Raw genomic sequence first — 23,218 nt, 5'->3', positions numbered from 1 at the left:
TGACCGAGCGGTGAAGAAGTTCTGTTAAATAAGGTGCGGCGAGGCGATTTAAAACCGTACAAACAATCAAAAGAATTTTAAAATGAACTCTAAGAAACACAGGCATCAGCCCTGCTCTGGTAATAAAAAAGAACAACCCGTCATCTTTAGGGCGTTTTCACACTCTGAGAAGGTCTTTCTAATTCTGCGACGACACGAGAAGTGGCATCATTAAGCTTCGTGCACGATGAGTCGACGTTGGTTGGGTTCCAGCTGAAAATTTTAGGAACAGGTTCCGTTGCATCGTTGTAGGATCAGTAACTCTTTATTACAAGATACTTATTCGCTTTTTGATTTACAGCTAAAGGTTTGAAGTGGTCATGATGGATGGATGCTTTGATGTGGAAATAAGGTCACATAAACCTGTGTTTTAAAAATGTAAATGTGTCTCAAGTTTCTTCACTTTGTCTTTAGAGCCGCTGAGCTGAGCTGTAAGCCGAATTAGGAACTGAAAGTACAAAAACTCTACAGATTACAGGGCTTAAAATGTGTGAGTTTTAATCAAACTCTGAATTAAATTCTTAAGGGTTTAACAGAAGCAGGACCTCTCTCCTCTGGGACACGGAGCAGGGAAACAAAAGTGAAGAGGAGTAAAGTCGTGTTCACAGCTTCGTCACATTTATGCTCTTTTCTCTCTCTGTAAGCGTGAAAAGGTCCCATGTCAAAAGAGAGAGAGAGAGTACTGCCACCAGCTGGACTCCTAACTCATTACTTATCTTTCAAAATAGCTCTTCAGATGATTTTTATCACAAGACGCTAAAATAAATAAAAATCCAAGTGGGTTTCTTTAGTTTTTATTTGATGTTTGACTTGTTTCAGTGTTGCTTTTCTTATTGAAAAAACAAAATACAGAGAAGAATTAAAGCTACCACACAAACAAAGATTTTAAAAAGTCTAACTAGGATGCATGTATCATGTGATTTTGTTGTATATGGCAAAGAGTTCTGCTCGAACTTTCCTAAACGTGGGCCTGTTTTTGGGGTCGTACTGCCAGCAGTTGTTCATGACCCTGGAGATCTCCACGGGGCAGCCGTGTGGAGCGGGCATGCGGTATCCTGCAACCCAACACAGACACAAGAGTTACAATCCACAGACAAAAAACATTCAGACCCTTCGCTCGGATCAGCAAATTCACCTTTCTCCACCTCGTCTCGAGTCTGCTGGTTGTTCATGCTTGTGTAAGGCGTCATTCCCATAGAAAAGGTCTCCCAGAGCAAGATCCCGAAGCTCCACACGTCGCTCTGAGTGGTATAACGACCTGGTAACAACAGCAGGTGGCAGCATTTGCAAAAGGCAGTGCTGCTGGTCTCTGACAGCCTTCAAACAGGAGGAATGTGACCCTACCATAGTTCAGGGCTTCTGGAGCAGTCCATTTGACTGGGATCTGCCTGAGTCCGCCCTCTGCAGAGTAGATCCCGTCGTCTCGCTCGCGGGACATCCCAAAGTCGCTGATCTTTACCACGTTGTTCTCTGCTACCAGGCAGTTCCTCGCTGCCAGGTCCCTTTAAAAAAGCAGAGGAAAGGCCGTTAGAGGTGATGAAAACAGAGGCAGGAGAGGATGAAAACACTAAAACACAAAGCTCTGCATGACAAGGATCACTGCAGGGGGGGCACCAGGAGGAGAAAACAGGTGATATTTCCATGTTTGAGGTGTTGCAGGCTGAGCAGCTACAACCTGCTCTGATCTGTCCCCACAGGCTGAGCTGAGCACTGAAACATAACTGAGAGGGATAACACACTTCCTTCCTCCCCCTCCTCATCCTCCTCCACCAGAACTCCCACATCCAAAGCTCCTTTTCACAAACCCACTCAGAAACAACTAAATTCTTCTTTTCAGGCTCCTCCAACAGAGTTTTCACCCCCCCCCCAAAAAAAAAAAAAAAGATAGATGCTATTTTTGCGTCTCAGCTTTTCTTATATAAAACAAGGCAGAATTATTTGATTCAAAATGCAAAAATCCCACATTTAATCACAATGTGCAGCTTCACACTCAGCAGCCCACAGACGCAGAAAGGCTGTTTTTAAGCTCCTGTGGTCGAGGAAGAGCCAGCTTTCCTCTCCATTTGGGGAAAATATTCAAAAGGATCTCATCACACCCATTTCTGTATTCATCTTTCCTGTTTTATGTCTGAATGAGAAAAAATGTATTTCATTTGCAAAGAGCCTCAGAATGGATGAGCGCCACATTAGGTTGGCTGTTTCTCATACAGTCAGCTGCTCTTTTAAGTTAATAAGAATTTCATCCACCCACAGCTCGATTAAATGCACCAAAACTGTCCATTACTTTTTTGAAAATGGTATTTCTGTAATTCCTCCGTCTCTTCAGAGGCCTGTTTAGTATTCAAACATTAACGGCTTTGGGGTTCTCTTGCTCATCTGGCGTGCTGAGTTAGGTGTTTGCGCACTTCTTGTAAGTTTCTCAGCTTGATGGGAAGCCAGAAGGCTGTTTTCCCAGCATTCATTTTGGGAAACTTTTTTTATTTCTGTTCTCTGGCGATTCTTTACTGACTTCATCAACATATGGGGAAGTGCTGGAAGGAAGGTGAAGCTACCATTTAGTGAACAAAGTGGGACGTGTTATATCTAAAGACTCTGAGATCAATCTGCTTCAGTGAAACTCGTGCTGCTCTTCTGTTTTTGGACGCTGAATAAAACTGAACAAAATGGTTTCAAATAATCAACTTATACTCGCTGGGTTCAGTGGAAGTAGTTTTTTGATTGTTTTGTTTGTTTGCACAAAATAAAGTGCTTTGCTAAATTCTATCCATTTCGTTTTATAGCGAGTTCAAACAGATGTGCAGCTAAATTTAAAGAAACCTGCACATTACACTCTGGGTTTTTAGGTTTTACTGCATCAGACTGCACAGTTTTATCTTTGTAGTAAACTCAGGGTTTGTAAACACTGTTGAAATCAGTAAGTGATGCATTAATCACAAAACCTTTATGTGTAAATTAATTCAGGGGGTGTAGTGAGAACCAGTTCCTTATCATTAATGATTAGATCATCATCGCTTTATGTTATAATTTCACAGTTAATAAATCATTGTTGTCATTTTATAGGAAATTACTTCAAACATGAATTCATTTCACACACATCTCACCTGAATATTTCATTTTTACATAAAAAATACAAAGCTGCAATCAAATATACCATCAGGCTCTTGGTTTTCCAGCATCTTGTGAAGTTTTAACGGTTATTTGTTTGTTAGTTCAGTAAAAAAAATAATCTGGCTCAACAGAAATTAATGCTCCAAGGCTTCTATTAACAAACCAAATTATTTAAGACTTTCACTTCCACGCCAGAGTTTAAAACGGTCTTTTCAAATAAATTTAGAAACATAATGAGTTGTGCTTAAGAAGACAAAGAAAAGCCAGAGTTGTGAGGCATGAAGGACACAGCAGAATATCTGCAGGTGGAGTCTCGCTCCGACCGGCCCTGCAGCTCAGAGACAGACATCCTGCAGCAGGATGAAGCTCCTTCGTGTGCAAATCTGTGTGACAGAAGCTGAGCTCTTCCTCAGTTTAATGACACACGTCTAACTGCCTCATCGGCTGCTTCGAGGCGGCTCAGGATCATTCAGAGTACTCCGGCACGCAGGAAGAGAAACAACTCTGGACTGAAGATGAGTGAGTTATCAGACAGAAGGGCCAAAGATCTTCGGTCCAAATGGTTGTTTTGTGATTGTTGTTCGATCAAAGCAGAACTCCTGAGTGTGTAACCCTCACAGGGCAGGGTCACTGATGGTGTTTCACTGCAGGCAAACTTACTGAGCTCTAAAAACAAGAAATAAATCAATGATTCACTCAGCAAACATGGATATGAGTCCATGCAGAAACTTTCCAAAGCAGCAAAACCGTGACCTCAACCACATCATTTAGATGTTTAAAGAGTAGGGACCTTTATCGCCATAACAAGGCAGACTGAAACAACAAGGGCGTAAATAATGTTTTAAAGCTGCAGCAGCAGAAATTAAAACTAGCTATCTTGCATTTCTCCATCAGGATGGTATGAATCCTAAACCTTGGGATAAAAACCCAATGTTTTTAAAGATCTGAAAACTGATGCCAAGTTGGATTCAAGTTTTTACCACATAAGGTTGTTTCATTCAGAACTGATGCATAGAACAAACAATCCCCACTTTTCTGTGAGTTATTTTTTACGTTACAATGAGAATAAGACCTAAAAAATCTTTTATGACAGTAATCGTTAACCATATGTGATGTAACTGAGACAGTATTACATGAAATCATTGTTTGTTGTGAGCAAAACGTCTTCAAGACACACAGGACTAAATTAAATTCATATAAATTATCAGCATCAGGTAATTAATGAGCCATAACAGAGGAACACACAAAACATTTAACAGCTTATTGGTGAAAACTGAATCTTAGAATAGGTTTAAAGTTTTCCTGATTTCAGAGTTTCTTTTATCTGATTTGTTGCTCTGGAAAGAGTCCAACCAACCTGTGGATACACTTCTTGCTCTCCAGGTACTCCATCCCTGCTGCTACGTTTTCTGTCATTTTCACCAGCATCTTCGGCCTCAGATTGTGACCCTCGTTCCGCAGGAAGGACAGAAAATCTCCACCTACGAAAAGATCAGACAACACATGTAACGAAGTGGAGGTCGACTGGAAGCCCTTGGGTCTGCTGGGGGACGGCGTTACCCTGAATGAGCTCCATGATGATGTAGATGGGCTGCTTCTGGGTGCAAACGCCGATCAGTTTCACGATGTTCGGATGGTCGTACTGCTTCAGGATCCTGCACGGCACACAGTGGGGGTTACAGCTCTGTCTGTGTGTGTCTGTGTGTGTGTGTGAGGGCTGGTACTGACCTGGCTTCCATCAGGAACTTACTCTTGTGTTCTGGAGCCAGGTTCTCTTTGCAGGACTTCACAGCTACAGGAGTGTTATCAGAGCGCAAACACCCGCTGTACACCTCCCCAAAGTTACCCTGCACGTTCAACAACAAACACTTACAATAAATAGACTTCAGACGGATTTTTTCCTGAGTTTTCTTTCTTTTATGGACTCTAGTTTATGTCAGGTTTTGTTTTCTTACTTTTTAATGATTTTTGTTCTTGTTTTATTGTTTTATTGTTCGGCTGATCTAGTTTTCTGCTCTCAGGCCACACCTGGTTCTAGCATCACTCCTGCACTGCGTCAGATGGGATGTGCCATTTATCTCTTTCAGTAGCAATAATTTCAGGTTTTCAGATCTTTTTCTTCTTGCCACATCTTTATTGTTTCTCTGTTGAGTCTGTGTTTTAAAACACAGTTTAGATTTCCTGTGAGTGGAACAATTTTTGTTTTAAATTAAGCAGATTATTAAATAATTTAAAGACACGACAGAAAGTTGATTTGAAAACGGGTGTTTGATTTTGAAACTGCAACAGCACATTTACTGAGTTGCACAACTTCTTAACGTTTCTGTTTTGATGTTTTGAGGAGAGCGAACACTGTTGTTGTGAAAGTGCGACAGTTTCTGATTCTTATTTGTCACAAAATGTTTGCTGCTCAACAGAAGGAAATGTTTTCTGTGCTTCTGGTTTAGCTCTGACTTCAAATAAATAAACTTCAGTCTGTCTGGCATGAGATGAGAAAACAGCTGCAGCATTTGTGATCCCTATAAATGTTTTCTTTGTCAAGGAGAATCCTAATTTGTGTTTGTAAGTGCAGCAAAATGTCATCAATCTTTATTTTCATCGTTTGATTTTGAAGATTTCTATAGATTCAAATAATCTGTAAATATTTGCATAGTATGAATAAGTTTCTGATGAGTAAGAATCCACTTCAGCTGAACTCAAAGTATATTTCTGGCTTTAAATAACAACAAAACTCCTTTTCTATCAATCTACCAGGAAATCTTGCAGCAGGAGGAATAAACTGTTTTACGTCTTTTCAACATTTCTGCTAATAGACGTCAGGCTTACCCACCCGACCAATGAGAGGTCCCAAGTTAATATCATCATGTTCCAGGACCCACTTGTCCTGTAAACAGAAAACACACAGATGGTGGAGCCATAATTTAACTGTCATTAACAAATCAGCTGTGTGTGTGTGTGTGTTACAATCTGTGTTACATCAGTGGACCACAAAGACTTACAGGAAACCTTAATCTGAAAAGTTTTTGAAAGAGGAACAACTAGAAAATGCGGACTTTTTGAGCTTGTGTGTGTGTTTATGTGTGTGTGTGTGTGAGTTCCTTACTTTCAGTACAGGTTTCTTCAGAACAACGTCAGACCTCTTGGTGATCGGTTGCCGTGACGACTGGAGATGATGGATCAGCTTTGGGATGCTGTGGAAGCCTTCTCCATCCAGACGGTACAAATTCTACTGACACACAAAGAAGAGCATTTTCAGAGCTGGGCCGGAGTGCAGCGGGGAGGAAAGAAGAACTTCCCGATGCGACAGAAACAGCTTTGTTTATTAAAGATATTGTTTTGATTTGTTAGAATGATAATGGGATTCTTTATCCAGTTAGACAAGATCCATATTTGTGTTTTTAATGCTCTTGTTGTGCAAACAAAATCATAAAAACATGTGTTTTTTTGCAGTTTTATTCATTTTATTTATTTGTATTCATCGTGAAAAACACTGAAGATTAAAGGCCTCACATGCCTTGAATGTTTATCACCAGCTGCCTCTCGTGCCAGAATTTTAAATTAAGATCACATTATGGTGAGTAATGATGAAGTTGGAGCCGTTTTGGTCAATTCTTAAAAATGACATTGTGTGTAAAATCACCAAACCTTGCACGATCTGTCATGAATGACGCTCAGCTACTACCAAATAAGGCTTTAGCTCAGTCTCTGTAAAGGTGACTGATTTACAGCCATTTTTGTGCCGGCTGAGGCTGATTGGCTGTGACGGCCATCTTGAATATGACTGACTCCAAACTGAGTCAGTTGTAGACGTGTATCAAGTGACTACCTTTGGAGAGTTTTATCAAAAAAAAAAATCAAAACAGTCAAGCAGTTCGTGAGATATTTTGCTAACAAGCAAATAGAGTTGACTGCAAATAGTTTGGTTAATGCTCAGAGCAATAGTTGGGGATGACTCTCAGCGACTACCACGCCAGATTTTAGTTAAATATCTGTAAAATTGACTCAGTAACAGCCATTGTTGTCAACATTTGATTAGCTGTGGCAGCCATTTTGTGCCAGGTTGACACCAAAAGTGAATCAGTTGTAGATGTGCATCCAATGATTCATTAAAATCTGTTTGGTGATTCATGAGATATTTTGTTAACAGACAAACAAACAAACATTCAAAATATCATTGCCTGCTTTTCATCTTTCGATGATGTAACAATGTGAAATGCAGGTTTTGTTTCCAGGAAGGAGTGTTGTTCCGTGCATCGGATTTACTTACATCCGTGTCCTGAATGAGGAAGTGCTTGCAGGCTCCGTCCCACTGCACAGACAGCACATAACCCTGCTTTTCTTGACTCTTCCTCACCAGGAAGTCCCCATCGGTCTGCAGCAGCTGCTGGACCTCCAGCCTGGGGATGGCTCCGTGGTACCAGTCCTGCTGTCCCAGAGGACGGTCCATGTCCTGCACCTGGGAGTGGACCTGGACAACCTGGAGGAGAAGAAAACAGGATCTTTGCACCAGCCGACGGGGAATAACAAAACGATACGAGATGGACATGAGAGAGATTCTGCAGATTAGGTGGAGACACTTCAAAAGTCGGTCTAACCACTCCGCCGTTTGTGCCTCCAGGGCAACAAAGTGATGAAAGTTTAGAGAGGAAGATGAAGCTTACACTAAAAAAAAGGGCTTTTTAAAGCTCAAATCCATTAAAATCCTTATTTAGAGCAAAACTAAGGCCACTTTTTATGATTCAGAAGCTACAGACATGGCCAAAATCTGGTGTGGTAGTAGCTGAGACTAATCCCTAATTTATATTCTACAACATTTGTTTGAAAGTGAGATTAATACTTGGAAGAATTTCAATAAAGCTCTCAGAAGGTAATTATTATATATACGTCTATGATTAAAGATTCAAAATGGTCGCCACAGCTAATTAACCTTAGCTTGGACAAAACTGGTTATAATTCAGTCAGTTTTATAGTAATTGAGCTAAAATTAGGTGTGATAGTAGCTGACAGTCAATCACAACAGACCCTCAAAGCACAAATATTGCATGAAACTGTGCATATTGTTGTTTTTAAGGTTTGACCAACATGAGATGATCTTAGTCTAAAAGTGACAGGAGAAAAGCATTATCTTATGAAATGCCAGGTCTTTAATTTAAATACAAACTGACCGAGAAGTAAATCTAAAACCTCAGTAAATCTAGGCCAGGCAGGAAAAAAAATAAAAGTGTAAAAGTCATTTAACCTCAAAACGTCCCAACATGAAGTCAGAGTGTGAAACCTCAGAGAGGCCTCTGAAAGTCTGCTGCTTTCTCTGCAACATGATTTATTGGTTGTTGTGCAGCGAGAGGATCCAAAAACACTCAGGTACTGCAGAGCGTTTCCTCTCAGGGACAACCAGGAATAAGGACGGGACATTTCCTTCAGGCGGGAACAAGTGTCCTTCACTCTGAAGTGCAAAAGCAGCGGCGGTACGCAGAGTTTATACAGATAAATATTTCTGCTGAAGGGACATTCAGACTGAAACGTTTAAATATGGAGGAAGTAAATAGATCTGATCAGGTTTGAGTTTGCATGTTTTTAAGTATTTAATCTAAATTAAACTCCTTTCTAATCCGCCTGCTGATTTGCTGAACATTAGAATCTGTTAACATCTTATTTACTGAAACAAATAAGACGAGCTTGAGGCTTTTTTATTTTTGTTTTTGTTTTTGTTGCTCATTTTATGAACACAAGGAGAGTTAAACTGGACCTTTCCCCTGTCCCCTGTCCCAGGAGGAGACGCAGCCCGGAGGTAAAACAGAGGAAAACAATCAGTAGTTCTAAATTTACTAATCAAGAATAAAGTTTTGTTGAAAAAGTTAATTCAGGGTCTCATAAATGAGGTTCTGTGTATCACAGAACAGAGAGAAAAAGTAAGAATATTGTGGTAAAAAAAAACATATTCTGACTGAAAGAGACTGGGCCCGACTCATCTGACTGAGGGGCTTAAATAAGGATTTATAATCTGATGAAAGTCAGATTGAGAGATCATATTTCTCTGATTTTAGCTTCTCTCCTTTGGCTCCCTGTCAAATTCAGAGTAGAATTTAAAATCTTACAAAACTCTCAACAACCAAGCTCCATCTTATATTAAAGCTCTTATTGTTCCATATTTTTCTAACAGAACTCTTCTCTCTCAGACTGCAGGTTTACTTGTGGTTCCTAGAGTTTCTAAAAGTGGAACAGGAGGCAGAGCTTTCAGTTCTCAGGCTCCTCTCTTGTGGTATCAGCTTCCAGTTTCTGCCCATGAGGCGGACACTCTGTCTACTTTAAGACTAGGATTAAGACTTTCCTTTTTGATAAATCCTATAGTTTGGGTTGGTTTGGGTTTCCTGAGCTATCCTTTAGTTATGTTGCTATAGACTTAAGCTGCTTTTAAATAACTTTTACTAATAAGTATTTCCTACTGTCAATGTATTATAATAGGATTGAATTGACTGCTAATAGATTTGAATCTGGGTTTGTTGGACTTGTTGTTTTTGCTGTTTGCTGCTCTGGGATGACTTGTGAGCTGTAAAAATAGACTGGACAGTTCAAAATGAAACACAGATCATCAGCTCTCTCTGTCTGTGTTAACACTTTGAAATCAGAAGGGCTTCAGTTAAACAAAAATAAATGTTTGTCTATGTAAACACAGCAGTTGTTAGGTGTGTAAATGTTGCGTTTATTTTAGGTCATTTTATTTTGGACCGACCTCTTGTTTGAGTTTAAACAAGCTGCTCAGGTTGTTGATGAGTCCGTCTCTCAGGAGTTTTCCTGTCAGCTGGTTGCTGTCCTGAAGAGAAGGAAACAGCACATTGTGAGGGTTGGTGTGAATCTGCTGAAATCCAATCAAACACAAAGTTTTCACAGACTTTAACTTAAACTTTGTTGTTGTTTCGTTTTTCTTGCTGTGCCTGTACCTTGGTGAGGACAGTTAACTTTTCTCTAATTGTCCCAAAATGATTTTATTTCTTCTCTTGGTGCGTGCTAACTTAAGTATATCTATACTTAACACTATATCTACTCCGGAGCAGATAAAGGATTTGAACACATAAAAAATGATCAAGTTTTTTTCTATCTGTGTCAATCTTCTCATCTCAGACTATTTAAAGAACTTCAGTAAAGTACCTAATAAGTGCAGCTGACACACTGGAAGAGTAGCTGTTTTTACATCCAAACCAGGCTAAAAGATTTATGAAAGCTGACAACGGTGAACGTGAAAGTCAGCAGCAGAGAGCGCGTACGTTGGATATGAGCGAAACCGAGTCCATGTCCAGCCTCAGGGCCTGGGGAGGCTCCTTGGACCCCAACTGGTCCAGTTTCTCCTTCAGCAGAAGCCTCTGGACGTCCAGCTTGGCCTTGATGCCCTGAGACAGAGCGACCTGCTGCCGGCACTCCTCCATCGCGTGTCTCTTACTGAACTGGTAAACCCTGAAAGAACAACAGAGCAGCAGGACAGAAACATCAGCCCCATGTTTGTTCTTCTTCATCATAGAGAGCTTATGTAACAATCCATCCATGTCCAGCTGCCTTCAGGTTGGCGTTTATATATAAACGTATATATATATATTTAGATCTTATACACTGGAGGCTCAGCCCGGCTCATAAATCTTTGGCTTGATCCAAATAATCAGACTATTCTTAAATGATTTTAAAAGTAAAGTAAAGGTCGTCATGTTTTTTATGCATATAAATTGGCTTTTACAGCATCTAATCAGAAATAAATGAAACTCTTGCAGACAAGTGTTCAGTTTCTTTTTTTAGATTATAAAGCTGCTGTTGTTGCTTCAGCTGTCATCCTGTAATAATAGCTTTATTTGAAGTGCGGCAAACTGTGAAGAATGTGTTTAATCCATCATCTCGGCTCTTTCTTGTCTTGCTCATCACGATGATGAATCTGGTGTTTAATATAACTAAAATCTATCAAATCTCTTATCCTTTGAACAGACGTTTGCAATATTTGTTGATGTTGTTTGCAATTTTTGTGGAGACATCAGTTGAGCAGACTAACTTCACATTGATTCGTGGTGTGAGTTGTCAGCTCTTTCTTTATCTTATGTTTCAGTGAATTTAGCTCTCCATTTGACCTGCAGGAGTTAGGGTTAAAAGAAGCATTTCTGTCCTTTACTTATTCGTTCATTTATCCGCAGTCTTTTCGCTAGGGTCAAACATTTGTGGCTTTGCAAAGGACTGCAGAAACCCCAGGAGGAACGAGAAAAGTCAAAGGTACGACGTTAGACGGCTCAGGCTGGAGAGTGCAGAGAGGTCGAACGGGAGAGAGCGAGACGGTGTGGATCTGTGTGGAAGAGAGGCGCTAAATAAGACGGAGCTGTCGCCGTTTTAGGCGAGGTGGCAAAGAACGATGCAGAAGAGGGCGAGCAGAGGTGTGATGGGATGATGGTTGTGAAAAGCTGAGCTGTGGTGAGCAGGAAGTGCAGGAGGCAGTGAGAGTTTTAACCTAAATCACTTTATGTTGAAAGGAGACTGAGTAATTAACCTATTTGGTTTCATTTCAATTTGTCCACTGGTTCATGAGATATTTTGCTAACAGACAAACAGGCATTATCCCTCCATCCTTGAGTGAATTTAGCAATGATTGAAAACAGGTGTGCTGATGAACAAACCAGAGCAGGTGTGAAGGAGAAACTAAAATCCAAAAACTTACAACGAAACACGACGGGACCAGAAGAGCAGGAAGACACCCAGGAGCTTCATTATTTAACCACTGAGTCATTCGAGGGAGTTTTGATTAAAATTCAAACAATAAATGAAATAAAATGAATTTAATCAGCAGCTTCGTGGACAAGAATCACATCCTGACCTTATTTTCTGAGCAGAAACATCAAAGTTTCTTTTATTTCACTTTCTAACCAGTTTTTTTTTTTGTGCTACTGGACAAAAACTGACTTGTTAGAATTTTTGAATATCCACTATTCTAAATGACTATTATAAAATCAACTGGCTTTCATTATATTTAGAATATTTGGAGTTTTTATTCATTAAAACTCAACAATTCTTCTTAAAACTGCAGAGCTGGAATTACAGAAACGCCTAGTCTGACAGAAACAGGAGGTCGTGTTTATTAGATGCAGCTTTTCCTGCTAATTTACAATTTAATAAACCCACCAAAAAGGCAGCATGACCTCTAACACCCCCCATATGCGCTTCTCAGCTGCTCCTAATAACATTTGGAGAATAAAAACATTGTTACCGCTTATCCTTCAGGAGTTTGATAATCAGTCCCACAGGGGCACAAACCTCTGAAACCTCATCAAGCAGGAAAAATGAGGAAACTGAGATCCATAACTCCGAACATATTGGTGTAATTAAAATTAATAAAACCTTCAGCGCCTCCTGAGACCATACTTCTTATTAACTGTTACCCATTAAACTCTCCTGTTGGGAGGCACCGTTCTCAGGCCCTGTTCATACCTGCCAGTAAATATCCATCCTGAGTGATTCCCTCGGAAGCGGTCAGCGCTGATCACACCTGGTAGTAAATGTGTGACCCAGAGTATGTGTGCGTTTGATTGTTAATTACCCTCAATGTGTGCAGAATGTGTACAACACATTCAGGCATCTGAACTACTTTATTAACTTGTCATTAGCGTGGTCCAGAGCCATTTGAGCTGACTTACCTAACAGGCAGGATATGCAAGAAATATATCATAATTAATGACTTCACAGAGCTCGGTGTCAGAGCGAAGACTGAAGATTTAACCTGAAAATATCCTCCACAGTGAAACACGACGTGCTGACAGCCTTCAGCTGTTTTACACACCTTCACTGTCAATGTAGCATCTGGGTTTAATTGATCGAATATGATGCAACATAATGATGCTCAGGCTGTTATTCTGTGGTTGATGCAGCACATTTTAGCTTACAGTGACCACAGTGGGTCCAGTCAGCCCTAAAACAATCAGAACAAAGAAGTTTCAAGAGAAACTCGCCACACAGCGTCCTGGTAATCCTCTCAGATGAATAAAGTCCTGACCATTGGACTTTTTTATTGATAAGGACTCTGATAAAGATTTCATTAAAACCTTTGGCCAAATAAAAACCAAACAACCAAAAGCTGTATCTTCAGAATATTTCTAAGGATTGCTCTATAATCGGGCAGCAGCTCCAAAGGTAGTTTGAGTGTTAAAGTGTTTTTAATGCACACCGAGGGAGTTCAGACCTGAATTTAGTGCTATCTGAACGCAATCAAAAGCTTCAAACAGATTTAAATATCCGGTCTGAACTGGGTGTCAAAGTTCTTCATCAAAGGTTGTGAGTTTTTATTTCCAGTTTTCCTATGCTAGGTGTGAAGATGACATCACAGCCCTGCCGGTGCCTGCAGGCTTCTCACCTCTGGCCTTTTCTCACACCTTCCTGCTCGTCCTCCAGCTCCAGCTCCAGCTGTTCCACCGAAGTCTGCTGAGAGCCCAGCGAGCGAGCCAGGTCCAGCAGTTCCTCCTCTATCGCCGTCAGTCTGGGGAAAAAAAAAAGAAAAGAAAAGAAGAATGTAGAGAAATCACGTGTGGAGAGGAAGTGAAGGCCTTGTACAGATGAATGAGGAATAACAAATGAGGAAGTTGTAGAGACACGAACAAAGCAAACTGTAGGTTTTTTTTGTTTTTTTTTATCTGATGAGAGATTGTGGTTTTTGTTCTCACTTGTGCTGCAAAGTCTCAAGTGTGAGATCGTTCACTGTGATTTCTTTGGGCTTCAGCTCCTCGGTTTCCTCCAGAAGGCTGCAGTCAAAGTCTGCACAAGCAGGATTCTCCCCCACAGACCTGAAATCACACAGTGTTTTCTCAGAGAGGGGGTGGTTGTGGCTGTATTGCTGCTGAGTGGGGGGGGTGGGGGGTGAAGGTCTGCCTCCCTCTACCTGTTCTGATGGATGAAGTTCTCGTACTCGCGGTGAGGATCGATGGCTGTCAGAGCGACCGACATTTCCCTGTGGAGCTTCACCACTTCATGATGGAGGAGGGAGGAGATGTCAAAGTACTCCTGCAGGATTTCCTTTCTGCAACACAAGGCAGGAAGGGCAAAGGGAAAGAGAGAGACAAATCTGATTTCAGGCCAATTTAAACCTCTAGAAGACATCATATTACCCCTCAGCTTTAGAATTAAAGGCCCAGCGTTCCCCGAAGGCGCACACCGGTACGTCTCAATAAATTAGAATATGATTGAAAAGTTAATTTATTTTTTAGTAATTAAATTCAAAAAGTGAAACTCATATATTATACAGATTCATTACACAGAGCACTACATTTCAAGCATTTATTTTACTATGATGAATGTAGCCTAATAAAAATTCAAAATTAAATTTACTCGAAAAAATTTTAATCTTACATAAGACCAGAAATGTTGGCCTGCTGAGAAGTATGTCGATGCAGCTTACGGAATATTCACTCGATGCTTTTGCATGAATTACTGCATGAATACGGCGTGGCATGGAGGCCATCAGCCTGTGGACCTGCTCAGGTGTTCTGGCAGCCCAGGTAGCAGCCTTCAGCTCATCTGGTGTCTCTCATCTTCCTCGTGACAAAAGCCCACAGATTGTCTGTGGCGGTTTAGCTCAGGTGAATTTGCTGGCCAATCAGGCACAGCGACAGCTTGGTCATTAAACCAGGTACTGGTACGTTTGGCAGAGTGCACAGGTGTCGAGTCCTGCTGGGAGATGAAATCCACATCTCCATAACGCTTGTCTGCAGAGGGAAGCATGAAGTGCTTTAAAATGTCCCGGTGGATGGCTGCGCTGACGTTGGACTTGATTAAAACCCAGTGGAGCAACACCAGCAGGTGACACGGCTCCCCAAATCTTCCCGGACTGTGGAAACTTCACCCTGGACCTCAGGCAGCTTGGATTCTGGGCCTCTCCACTCTTCAGCCAGACTTGATTTCTGAATAAAATGCTAAATTTACTGTCATCTGAAAAGAGACCGTTGAACCACTGAGCAACGGTCTGGTCCTTTAGCCCAGGTAGGACAATGTCTCCGGTTTGGGAGTGGACTGAAACAAGGATCCAGGTTCTGGATCCATCTGTGTGTGAAAGCTCCCTGTGAAACTATTGGTCTTAAGTTATTTTAACAGTCTGAAAAACGTCCAGATCATCAAAACTACCAGAAAGAAACACTTAAAATATGTCACTCTATGTTTACTGAATCCAAATGAGTTTCTTTCTTGAATTGAATCACTGAAATAATTAACTTATCAATGATATTCTAATGTAAACTAGAGATATATGCGTTCTGAATGACTCTCAGCTACTACCACAAAAACTGGCTGAGTTTGTGGGAATTTTTTTGAGTTTTCTAAGAATGCTTCGCTGCAGCAACCATTTTAAATGGGGTTGTTTCCAAAAGTCAATCAGTTGTAGAGGAACAGCTGATGATTACCTTCTGAGAGTTTCATTAAAATCCATCCAGTGTTTCATTAAAGCTTCAGACAAATAAACACACACTTACACACAGATACGAGCAAATACATTACTGCTGTTTTATCCATAATAAAACATGAGCTCCAGCCTGATGGATGTAAGATGCTCCAAAAACTTTCTTTGTTATTTCTGTTTTTATTGATATGATATTAAATCTACTGAACCGACTTTCCTGAAACTTAGTAAGAAAAGGAGAGACGTACAGACGCATAAAAACCCATTAGCCTCTTCCGTTTGTGCTTTAAGTAACATCAATATCAGATCTGGACACGGCTCAAACCTGTAGGTTTTATTAAACCGAGGTAGCCCTGGACTCCTGGTGTGGAGCCGCGTTCAAAGGCTGCTTTGATGCACATCAGGGCTGCGGGAATCGTCGCCGCGATGAGTTTCATAAAGACGGTTAAATATTTTTCAAAGGCAACTGCTTTTTAAGTGTTCGCTAAAAGCCTGAGAGAAGAAGCTGCATGGATTTATTTTTTTTTTTTTGCCGTTTGAAAGATGAAACCAGAATCTCCCAAACAGGAACTGTGGTCAAACAGCAGCTTTGATCTTTACAAACCAAACTTTCTCTTCTTCCTGATTCAAAAAGAAAGAAAAATCTTCTTCAACTTCTTCTTCTGCAGCTCGGATTCAGAACCAACCAAAGGTTTTATTTATTTAGTCTATAAATGTTGCAGCTGTTGACAACTGTAAGCTGCAGAGGTACAAAACAAATCTTTCTCTCTCTCTGTTGTTTTGGTTTAAATGTTGACAGATTTAGAATAATTTACCAACAGCAAGAAAAAAATACCAGATTTAAATTGTTTTTAAATTTGCAAGTGACGAAAAAATTAAGTTATTTGTTGGGAAAAATAAGTTTTATGTTATTCTGCTAATTTCGAAAGCAGCTCAGCCTGATTTTCTTGATTTTACTTGAATAGATTTAGATCTTATCTCTATTGATTCTTTAAAAATTAATAATAAATAAATAAATCAACCATGAAGGTAATGAGATGTCAGCCTGAAATTTAAAAAAAATGTGTTAGGAAGAGTTCAGTGTATTTTCATCTTTAGGGAGGGTTAATTAATTAATTAAATAATTTTTATTGCCACCATGAAAGGTGGGGGATGATGTAACTCTCTGTCTGTGTGTATGTGGTCTTTGTTTGTCTGTTAGCAAAATATCTCCTGAACCACTGGATGGATTTCAATGAAACTCTCAAAAAGTAATAATTGGATGGATGTCTACAAATGATTAACCTTTGCAGTCAACCTAACCGAAGGTGGCTGCCACAGCTAATTAGCTTCAACAAACACAAAAACAGCTATAACTCAGTTAGTTTTACAGATATTCAGCTATAATTTAGTGTGGAAGTAGCTGAGAGTCACCCCCATCACATACTCTGAGTGTTAACTTTATGGGACAACATGCATTCATGTAAATTTTCCAGTTCTTATGGCTATAAGAAGAAAGAGTCTTGATCTAAACTGCTTGACCAAATAATAACATGTTTCTACCTGAAATAAATGATAAACAATGGCAGCTAAAGTCAGGGTAAGATTGATGCTTAATATATTTCAGGTCATGGGTGATAATAAAATATTTTAAAAAGCAGAATAATTAGAAGGTAACAATGAAGCAGCGTTCAGCTTTTCTCTGTGTGACAGAAAACCGATCCAACTGCTCTGCTGCTGTATGGAAACACGTTTCCTCGTGGTTCTTATTGTGATTTTTTCCTTCAGCCACAGATGTGTTCTTACAGTATGAGCACCATCTCCTCCTGCAGAGTCTGCAGCGCGCCGAGCAGAGCCGGCTGCATCTGACCGCAGTGATGCTGGTGGTAGACCTGAGCCGCTCGCACAGACAGGACATACTCATTATGGACCTCATGGAGCTTCACCGCAGCCTTGATGTAACGCTCTTTGTTCTTGTCTCGGTCCTTATCTGCACGCAAACAAACGGGTTTGAGAAGAAGAAGAAGAAGAAACCACAGGGCGTTAGCCCGAAGCCAGTTCTGCAAAGAGAAGTCAACAATGTGTGAAGAACTCACCTTTATTTGTGTCCTGGTATTTTTTCTTTGCCTGAGCTACATCTTTCAGCGCCTGCCTGTAGCTGGTCTTCAGCCTCTCCAGCTCTGTGGAGGTCACCTTAAAAAAACAAATCAAATGTATTTCAGATCATGGGTGACAATTAAATATCTAGTATTTAAAAATCCAAACATTCCTATCAATATCTTAACAGGCTGGGTTTTCTGATAACAATTTATCCTGAAGACAGCTGCAATATGATTCAGTCATACATTTGTAAATAAAAATTAGATTGAATTATTTGAGCTTCTTGATGCATCCAGTGTGAACAGACCACCAACACAGGAAGTGGACAGCAGACCTGTTGTTCGTCTCTGTAGAGGAACTTGAAATGAGAGAGCATCAGATGAGGAAATGATTTGACCTTTGTTGTGGAACTTAGCAACAACTGTGCTCAAAAGGCCGGGCTTCGTTTGCACATTGAAGAGTTAAACCCAAACTGCACCATCGCATGGATCAGTGGACGTGTTCGCATCATTTGCTTGATGTAATTGGACAATAAAAGCAACGTGGAGCAGCTACCAGCTTGAAATGACATCAGATGCGTTTTTTTTTTTCCACTCGTTTGAGGTTCATTTGACTGGTGGCAGATTATAAAGCTGCCACTTCGTCTGCGCACTAAGAGCACATCCACTGAAACATCACAAAACGAATTTCTGCACGTGGGCGTCACAGGCATTAATTACTGACACGTTTTCTGCACTGCAAGAGTCATCTTTACTTTTAATTTAACTGCTACTGAGACCAAAAGTAGTGTAAGGAAAATAAATGTTACACCCATTGGACCAATCTTTGCGCTTCTTTTTTTACACTGCGTCTTGCCAGCAGCCTTTTTTAATGAATTTATTTATTTCCTTCTATTTTTAGCAATTGTTGCACAAATTAAAGCTGCTTGGTTTGGCTTTTTTCTGTTAGTTTGGAACAGAAAATAAAACTCCTGGTACATGCAAGAGGGAAAAATGTGATTTGACATTAAAAACAGCATTTTCCTGACCGACAGACTGTCACTATCTGTGTCGCATGGTGCAAAACTTGGCACCAAAAACAAACTGCGATTTTCATAAATTAAAACCTGGTTTTGTAATGCTTTAAAAAGAGAGAGCCTTTCGAATGTGACGTGCAGTCTCTACGTATTACCTTCATAAAACAGAAACACATCGCAATAAAGGAAACTAATAACTTTGTAAAGTTCCGATTTTAGTTGGACTTCCTGTAAATATTACCTGAGGTCACTCAGGTATGTAAAGAATTTCCACAACAGCAGACAATAAGAGAACAACGGTGATGAATATGTGATTAAATAAAAGCTCAGGTTATTTTTAGCAGTGGTTTATCTGTTAGTGATAACAGATTTTGCTGTTAGTGACAGTAGGGAAGTAGCGCCGTGTATTTTGCCTCCAAAGAGCCAGACTTTTTAGTAAACCTTTAGCAGTTCTCCAGGCTTTCTGAAGCTCTTTCAATGTTTTTCTTTAAACTTTCACTCGTTTTCTGTCCAGTTCTTCTACCTGACCATGACAGCAGGGTGCGCTTAAAAAAAATGAGAGCTGAGGGGAAAGTGTCAGGCCTGAAAAACCTCACTGCAGCAGACGAACTGCGGCTGAGAGCCATGGCTTTCAGCTGCAAGAAAGAAAATAATTCAGCAGAGGCTTGATACAGGATGTGAGAGACGCAGCCGTCTTTAGCTGATCACCGCAGGGGTGCTCAATTACAACCCAACCAGGTCCGCCTAAAGAAAGTTTACTCTAGCAAAGGTCCAGCATATAGAAGCAGAGGGAAACCGCAGATCAGACCGGGAGTTACCGTAAATGCTAGAAAAGCTGCACCACCTAAAATAAATGATCCTAAATGCAAGAAAAGCTGCAGGACCTAATATATATTACTGCAAATATGGAAACATACATATATCATTTCAAATAATAATAATATTATTTTGCTGAAATGTAACAACCAATCTGGGTCCAGATAAGACTTCATTTGGGTCTGGATCTGGGCCTCGGTCCACCATTTGGGGACCCCTTATCTACTGATCGCCAGGTTTTCAGCTAATAGCTCTTTGAGAATCCCATTGCTAGTGTTAAATTAGCATTTTATGTATTCATTTTGAGGTTTTTCACAAATTCAGCCAAAGAAACAGGAACAAACCGTGCCTTTGTGGCGAGCTGCTCGTTGGCCTTGATGCTTTTTAAAATGGCTCTTTGCTAAGTTATCTGTTTGCATCAACACAACGCTGGTTGTTTAGGAGCCTTTTTATGTCTGAATGATTCATAGGTCAGAGTGAAGTGGATGTGTATATATATATATATATAGTGAGAAAGCCTGTAAAAGTACTGATCGAGACCACTCGGAAAGATTACAAGTCTGGCTGCTTGGAAGCAAAATACATAGAAATGAGGGATGACTTAAGACTTTTGCACAGTACCATAAATATGTTTGCAAAATCAGATTTTGTGGATTAGCCATTTTTTTCTTGAAACAAAGTTTATTTTTTGTAAAGAGGGATTAATCTCCAGCAGGAAATGAATCTACATCAGTGTGACTGTGGTAATGAAAGCACCATCGTGTGTGTGTGTGTGTGTGTGTGTGGCTGGGTGTGCGTGTGATTCTGTGGCTTCTCACTTTGTTGAGCTCCTGCCTCAGAAGGTTCCAGTGCTCGGCGTACGTTTTGCGGATCTGCTGCTTGTCTCTGATGAGCAGAGTCAGCTTGCTGATGGGGCCATCCTGCAGATCCTCGGAGCGCCTCTTCATGATCTGACTGAGGGACTCCGTCTGGGACACCAGCACCCCCCAAGACTGGCAGGCATGAACCGAGAGGTCAGGGGTCACCAGTCGTGTACAGAAAACTACACACAGCTTACACCTGTGACTGCTTTGGTTAGATATTGATTCAGGAGCAAAAACAAGCCTGCACAAACATGTTAAACATTTATAATAACACTGTATATCCACGTTTCAGTGACTGACTTCACATTCCTGCAGCAGCATGATACATTTTAACACACGCTTGACTTTTTCTGAATAATTCATGTTGACGTGGCTGATCAGAGATTCTGTGCGTCTGAAAGCCTTCAAGATTAAAAATTTACAGCAGCCTGTGATAGTGATAGTGTCCTGAAGGAAGAGTAATCTTATTTAGAGCTAAGGTTTAACTTTAATATAATCAGACAACTGGAAGAAATATGAAGAAGCAGGTTGTTTATTTGTGCCTTGACTGGGGGTTATTTTGGGTCTTCCTAACATCTAACTGTTTCTATAGTAATCTGTCTGATCTTATATGACTCCACCTGTCGCAGGTTATCAGCTGTGCTGCAGAAAGGCGCTCACCTTGTTGAGCTGACTGATGTAATCCAGTCCCGCACTGGTCTGAGGTCGCTCCATCTTCTCCGACATGGCGGTCATTTGGTGCAGCTGCACTGAGAACTCGCGCTCGCTCTTGGCCCTCTGACCCATCCACTTCTTCATGACCTCCATCAGATGCAGCTCCGAGTCCAGCAGCCTCAGGACAGCAGCATGCGCCTGCGGACACCGAAAATCCTCCCCAAATCCCATCCCCGGACCTGGAGCAGCTCCGAGTTCTGCCGTTAGCCCAGCAGCAGAGTGGAGAGCTGACAGCAGCTGCTCTGTCGGACAAATGTCTCCGTTTCACTTCCTTGTGAGCAAAAAGGGCTCAGCGGTTCATGTGGGGCAGAACTTCCTCATGTTTAAACCAACCCGGTGTTACTTTCTGTTTACAGCTTTCAACTTCATCACACTGTCTCTGCGTCTGCAGGTTTATGGCTGTGTGTTATTACCACAATAAATCTCTGATGTTGGGTGGAAATATATAAAAACAAAGTGTAAACACAAGAACAGGCAGTAGGCGGTTGCCTTCTGATGCAGAGGTTTGAGCTGCAAACATGCTCCTTATCTGCACGTCACATCATGAGCGCCGTTTATCTGTTGCTCTGAGACCCAAAAACTATAAGTAATAAAGTTGGACGGCTGGCTTTCCTGCAAATTTAATATTTTTCTTCAAAGCAAGAGTCTCAAAAAATGTTGCTGCAGTTCAGTCCTCAGTCTCACATAAACCTAAAGCACTGAGTCATTGTTTCTCCTCTCATTATTAACCACCAGCAAAGGCCTTTAGCTTTTTGCCCTTGTCAGTGTGTGTGTGTGTGTGTGTGTGGTGTTCTAGATTTATAAAACTCATTGTGGTAGTAGCTGAGCCTCGTCTCTAACACAGGCTCCAAATGCTACACATCGTTCAGTATTTCTTCTGTCCATCTGTTAGCAAAATATCCCCTGAACCACCGGACACATTTCAGGCTGAACATCTACAACCCCGCGGGCGATATGCATTCCTTCGAGGAATGCTAGGCCTTTAATGAAGAATAAGTCATTTTTCCACATTGAACTCATGTCTGTGTTTATTAGGATTTGTTTTTTCTCAATAAGTCACATATTGTCCTCCTTATTTGCAGACAAAGTGTCAGAATTTGGGGTGTTTTCGTCTTTTTGGATTCATGTTTCTGTTTGGGTTTATTGTTTATTTTATTTTGTTATTCAGTTATCTTTATGTTTTGTCTTGTGTCCGTTCAGTTCTTGCTCCTTGTGTTTTTCTAACTCCTGTCATCATTCACTTCTCCTCAGTCGGCCACTTGTTTTCCTGCCACTCCCGTCTCCACCTGCTCCTCCTTAGTAATCACTCACCTGTGCCCACTTCACCTAATTACCCTCCATCTTTAAAACCTGGTCATCTCCTCCACTTGCTCCCTGGTTTGTTTGTAGTTCACCCTTGCTGTCTGGTTCCGCACACGTCTGTTTGCGATGGTTTTGAATTTAGTTTTCGTCTAGACTTTAGTTTCATTTTCTGCTGCCTCGTCAGCCTTTTGTTTTTCTTTCTTTTTATTCTTAAATAAAAGGTTTTGATTCCTGACATCAAGATGAGTCTCCTCCCACCCTGACACAAAGCTGGTCAGACAGTTAAGGATGCAAAACCTTTTTTTCTGGTTGGATTATTTCGGCACCTGGAGAAAACAAAGTGTCATCCGAGGGATTTTATTTCCCAGTTTTCTACAGTTTATGTATGTATATAAAATGCAGCCTTACATTTGAACTAAATGACATCTTTGCTCTGGTCCTACCAATGGGATCTGTTTGCTCATTTTATTTTGATGGCTTTTAAAAAGCAAATTATTATTTTAAGAAGAAAAAGTGTTAAAGTTAGATTCGGGGAGCGCTGTAAGAAAATGTTTGTTTTGAAAGAAAACAGATTTAATAACTGGATCTGATGGGCCGCATTAAAGATTCTGTGTGATCCTGAAAAGCCTTAAACCTGCAGCAGTCTCGGCTGAAAACGATTCAGTTTCTGCATTTTTGAACCCCTCTCTGAAGTATTTCTCAGCACTGTTTATTTTAGTGAAGTACTCTGCGTGCTAAACCGTTTTCTCCCTGGTAGACCACAAGACAAAACACAAACTGTTGAGTGGGTTTGTTGCAAAGTAGTTTATTTTTATGAGGCCACGCTGCGAATCGAGTCTTGCATCATTACTTTTATTTACGGCCTGGTTTGCCTTCGGTTTA

General features: G+C 40.7%; 1 protein-coding gene across 2 annotated transcripts; it reads right to left on the bottom strand.

Moving 5' to 3' along the window:
• Positions 1 to 817: 817 nt before the first annotated feature.
• On the bottom strand, positions 818 to 21,318 carry fes (FES proto-oncogene, tyrosine kinase). Of its 2 annotated transcripts, none has more exons than XM_017441483.3 (18): positions 20,981 to 21,318; positions 20,276 to 20,449; positions 17,623 to 17,719; positions 17,333 to 17,516; positions 14,039 to 14,176; positions 13,824 to 13,943; positions 13,517 to 13,639; positions 10,410 to 10,596; positions 9,878 to 9,958; positions 7,415 to 7,624; positions 6,251 to 6,373; positions 5,978 to 6,031; positions 4,876 to 4,994; positions 4,708 to 4,802; positions 4,505 to 4,628; positions 1,384 to 1,541; positions 1,175 to 1,280; positions 818 to 1,094 (listed from the first exon to the last, which is right to left on the bottom strand). In XM_017441483.3, exons 1-18 carry the CDS (start codon positions 21,203 to 21,205, stop codon positions 998 to 1,000), a joined length of 2,415 nt encoding a protein of 804 aa, XP_017296972.1. In that variant the 5' UTR covers positions 21,206 to 21,318; the 3' UTR covers positions 818 to 997. The 2 variants fall into 2 exon arrangements, with proteins under 2 accessions (XP_017296972.1, XP_017296965.1); XM_017441476.3 differs by having other exon boundaries at positions 1,175 to 1,297; positions 20,981 to 21,315.
• Positions 21,319 to 23,218: the final 1,900 nt, after the last annotated feature.

The sequence above is a fragment of the Kryptolebias marmoratus genome, linkage group LG15 (genome assembly GCF_001649575.2).
Source record: "Kryptolebias marmoratus isolate JLee-2015 linkage group LG15, ASM164957v2, whole genome shotgun sequence".
Classification (NCBI taxonomy): Eukaryota; Metazoa; Chordata; class Actinopteri; order Cyprinodontiformes; family Rivulidae; genus Kryptolebias; species Kryptolebias marmoratus.
This window is presented reverse-complemented; position numbering and strand designations above follow the sequence as displayed.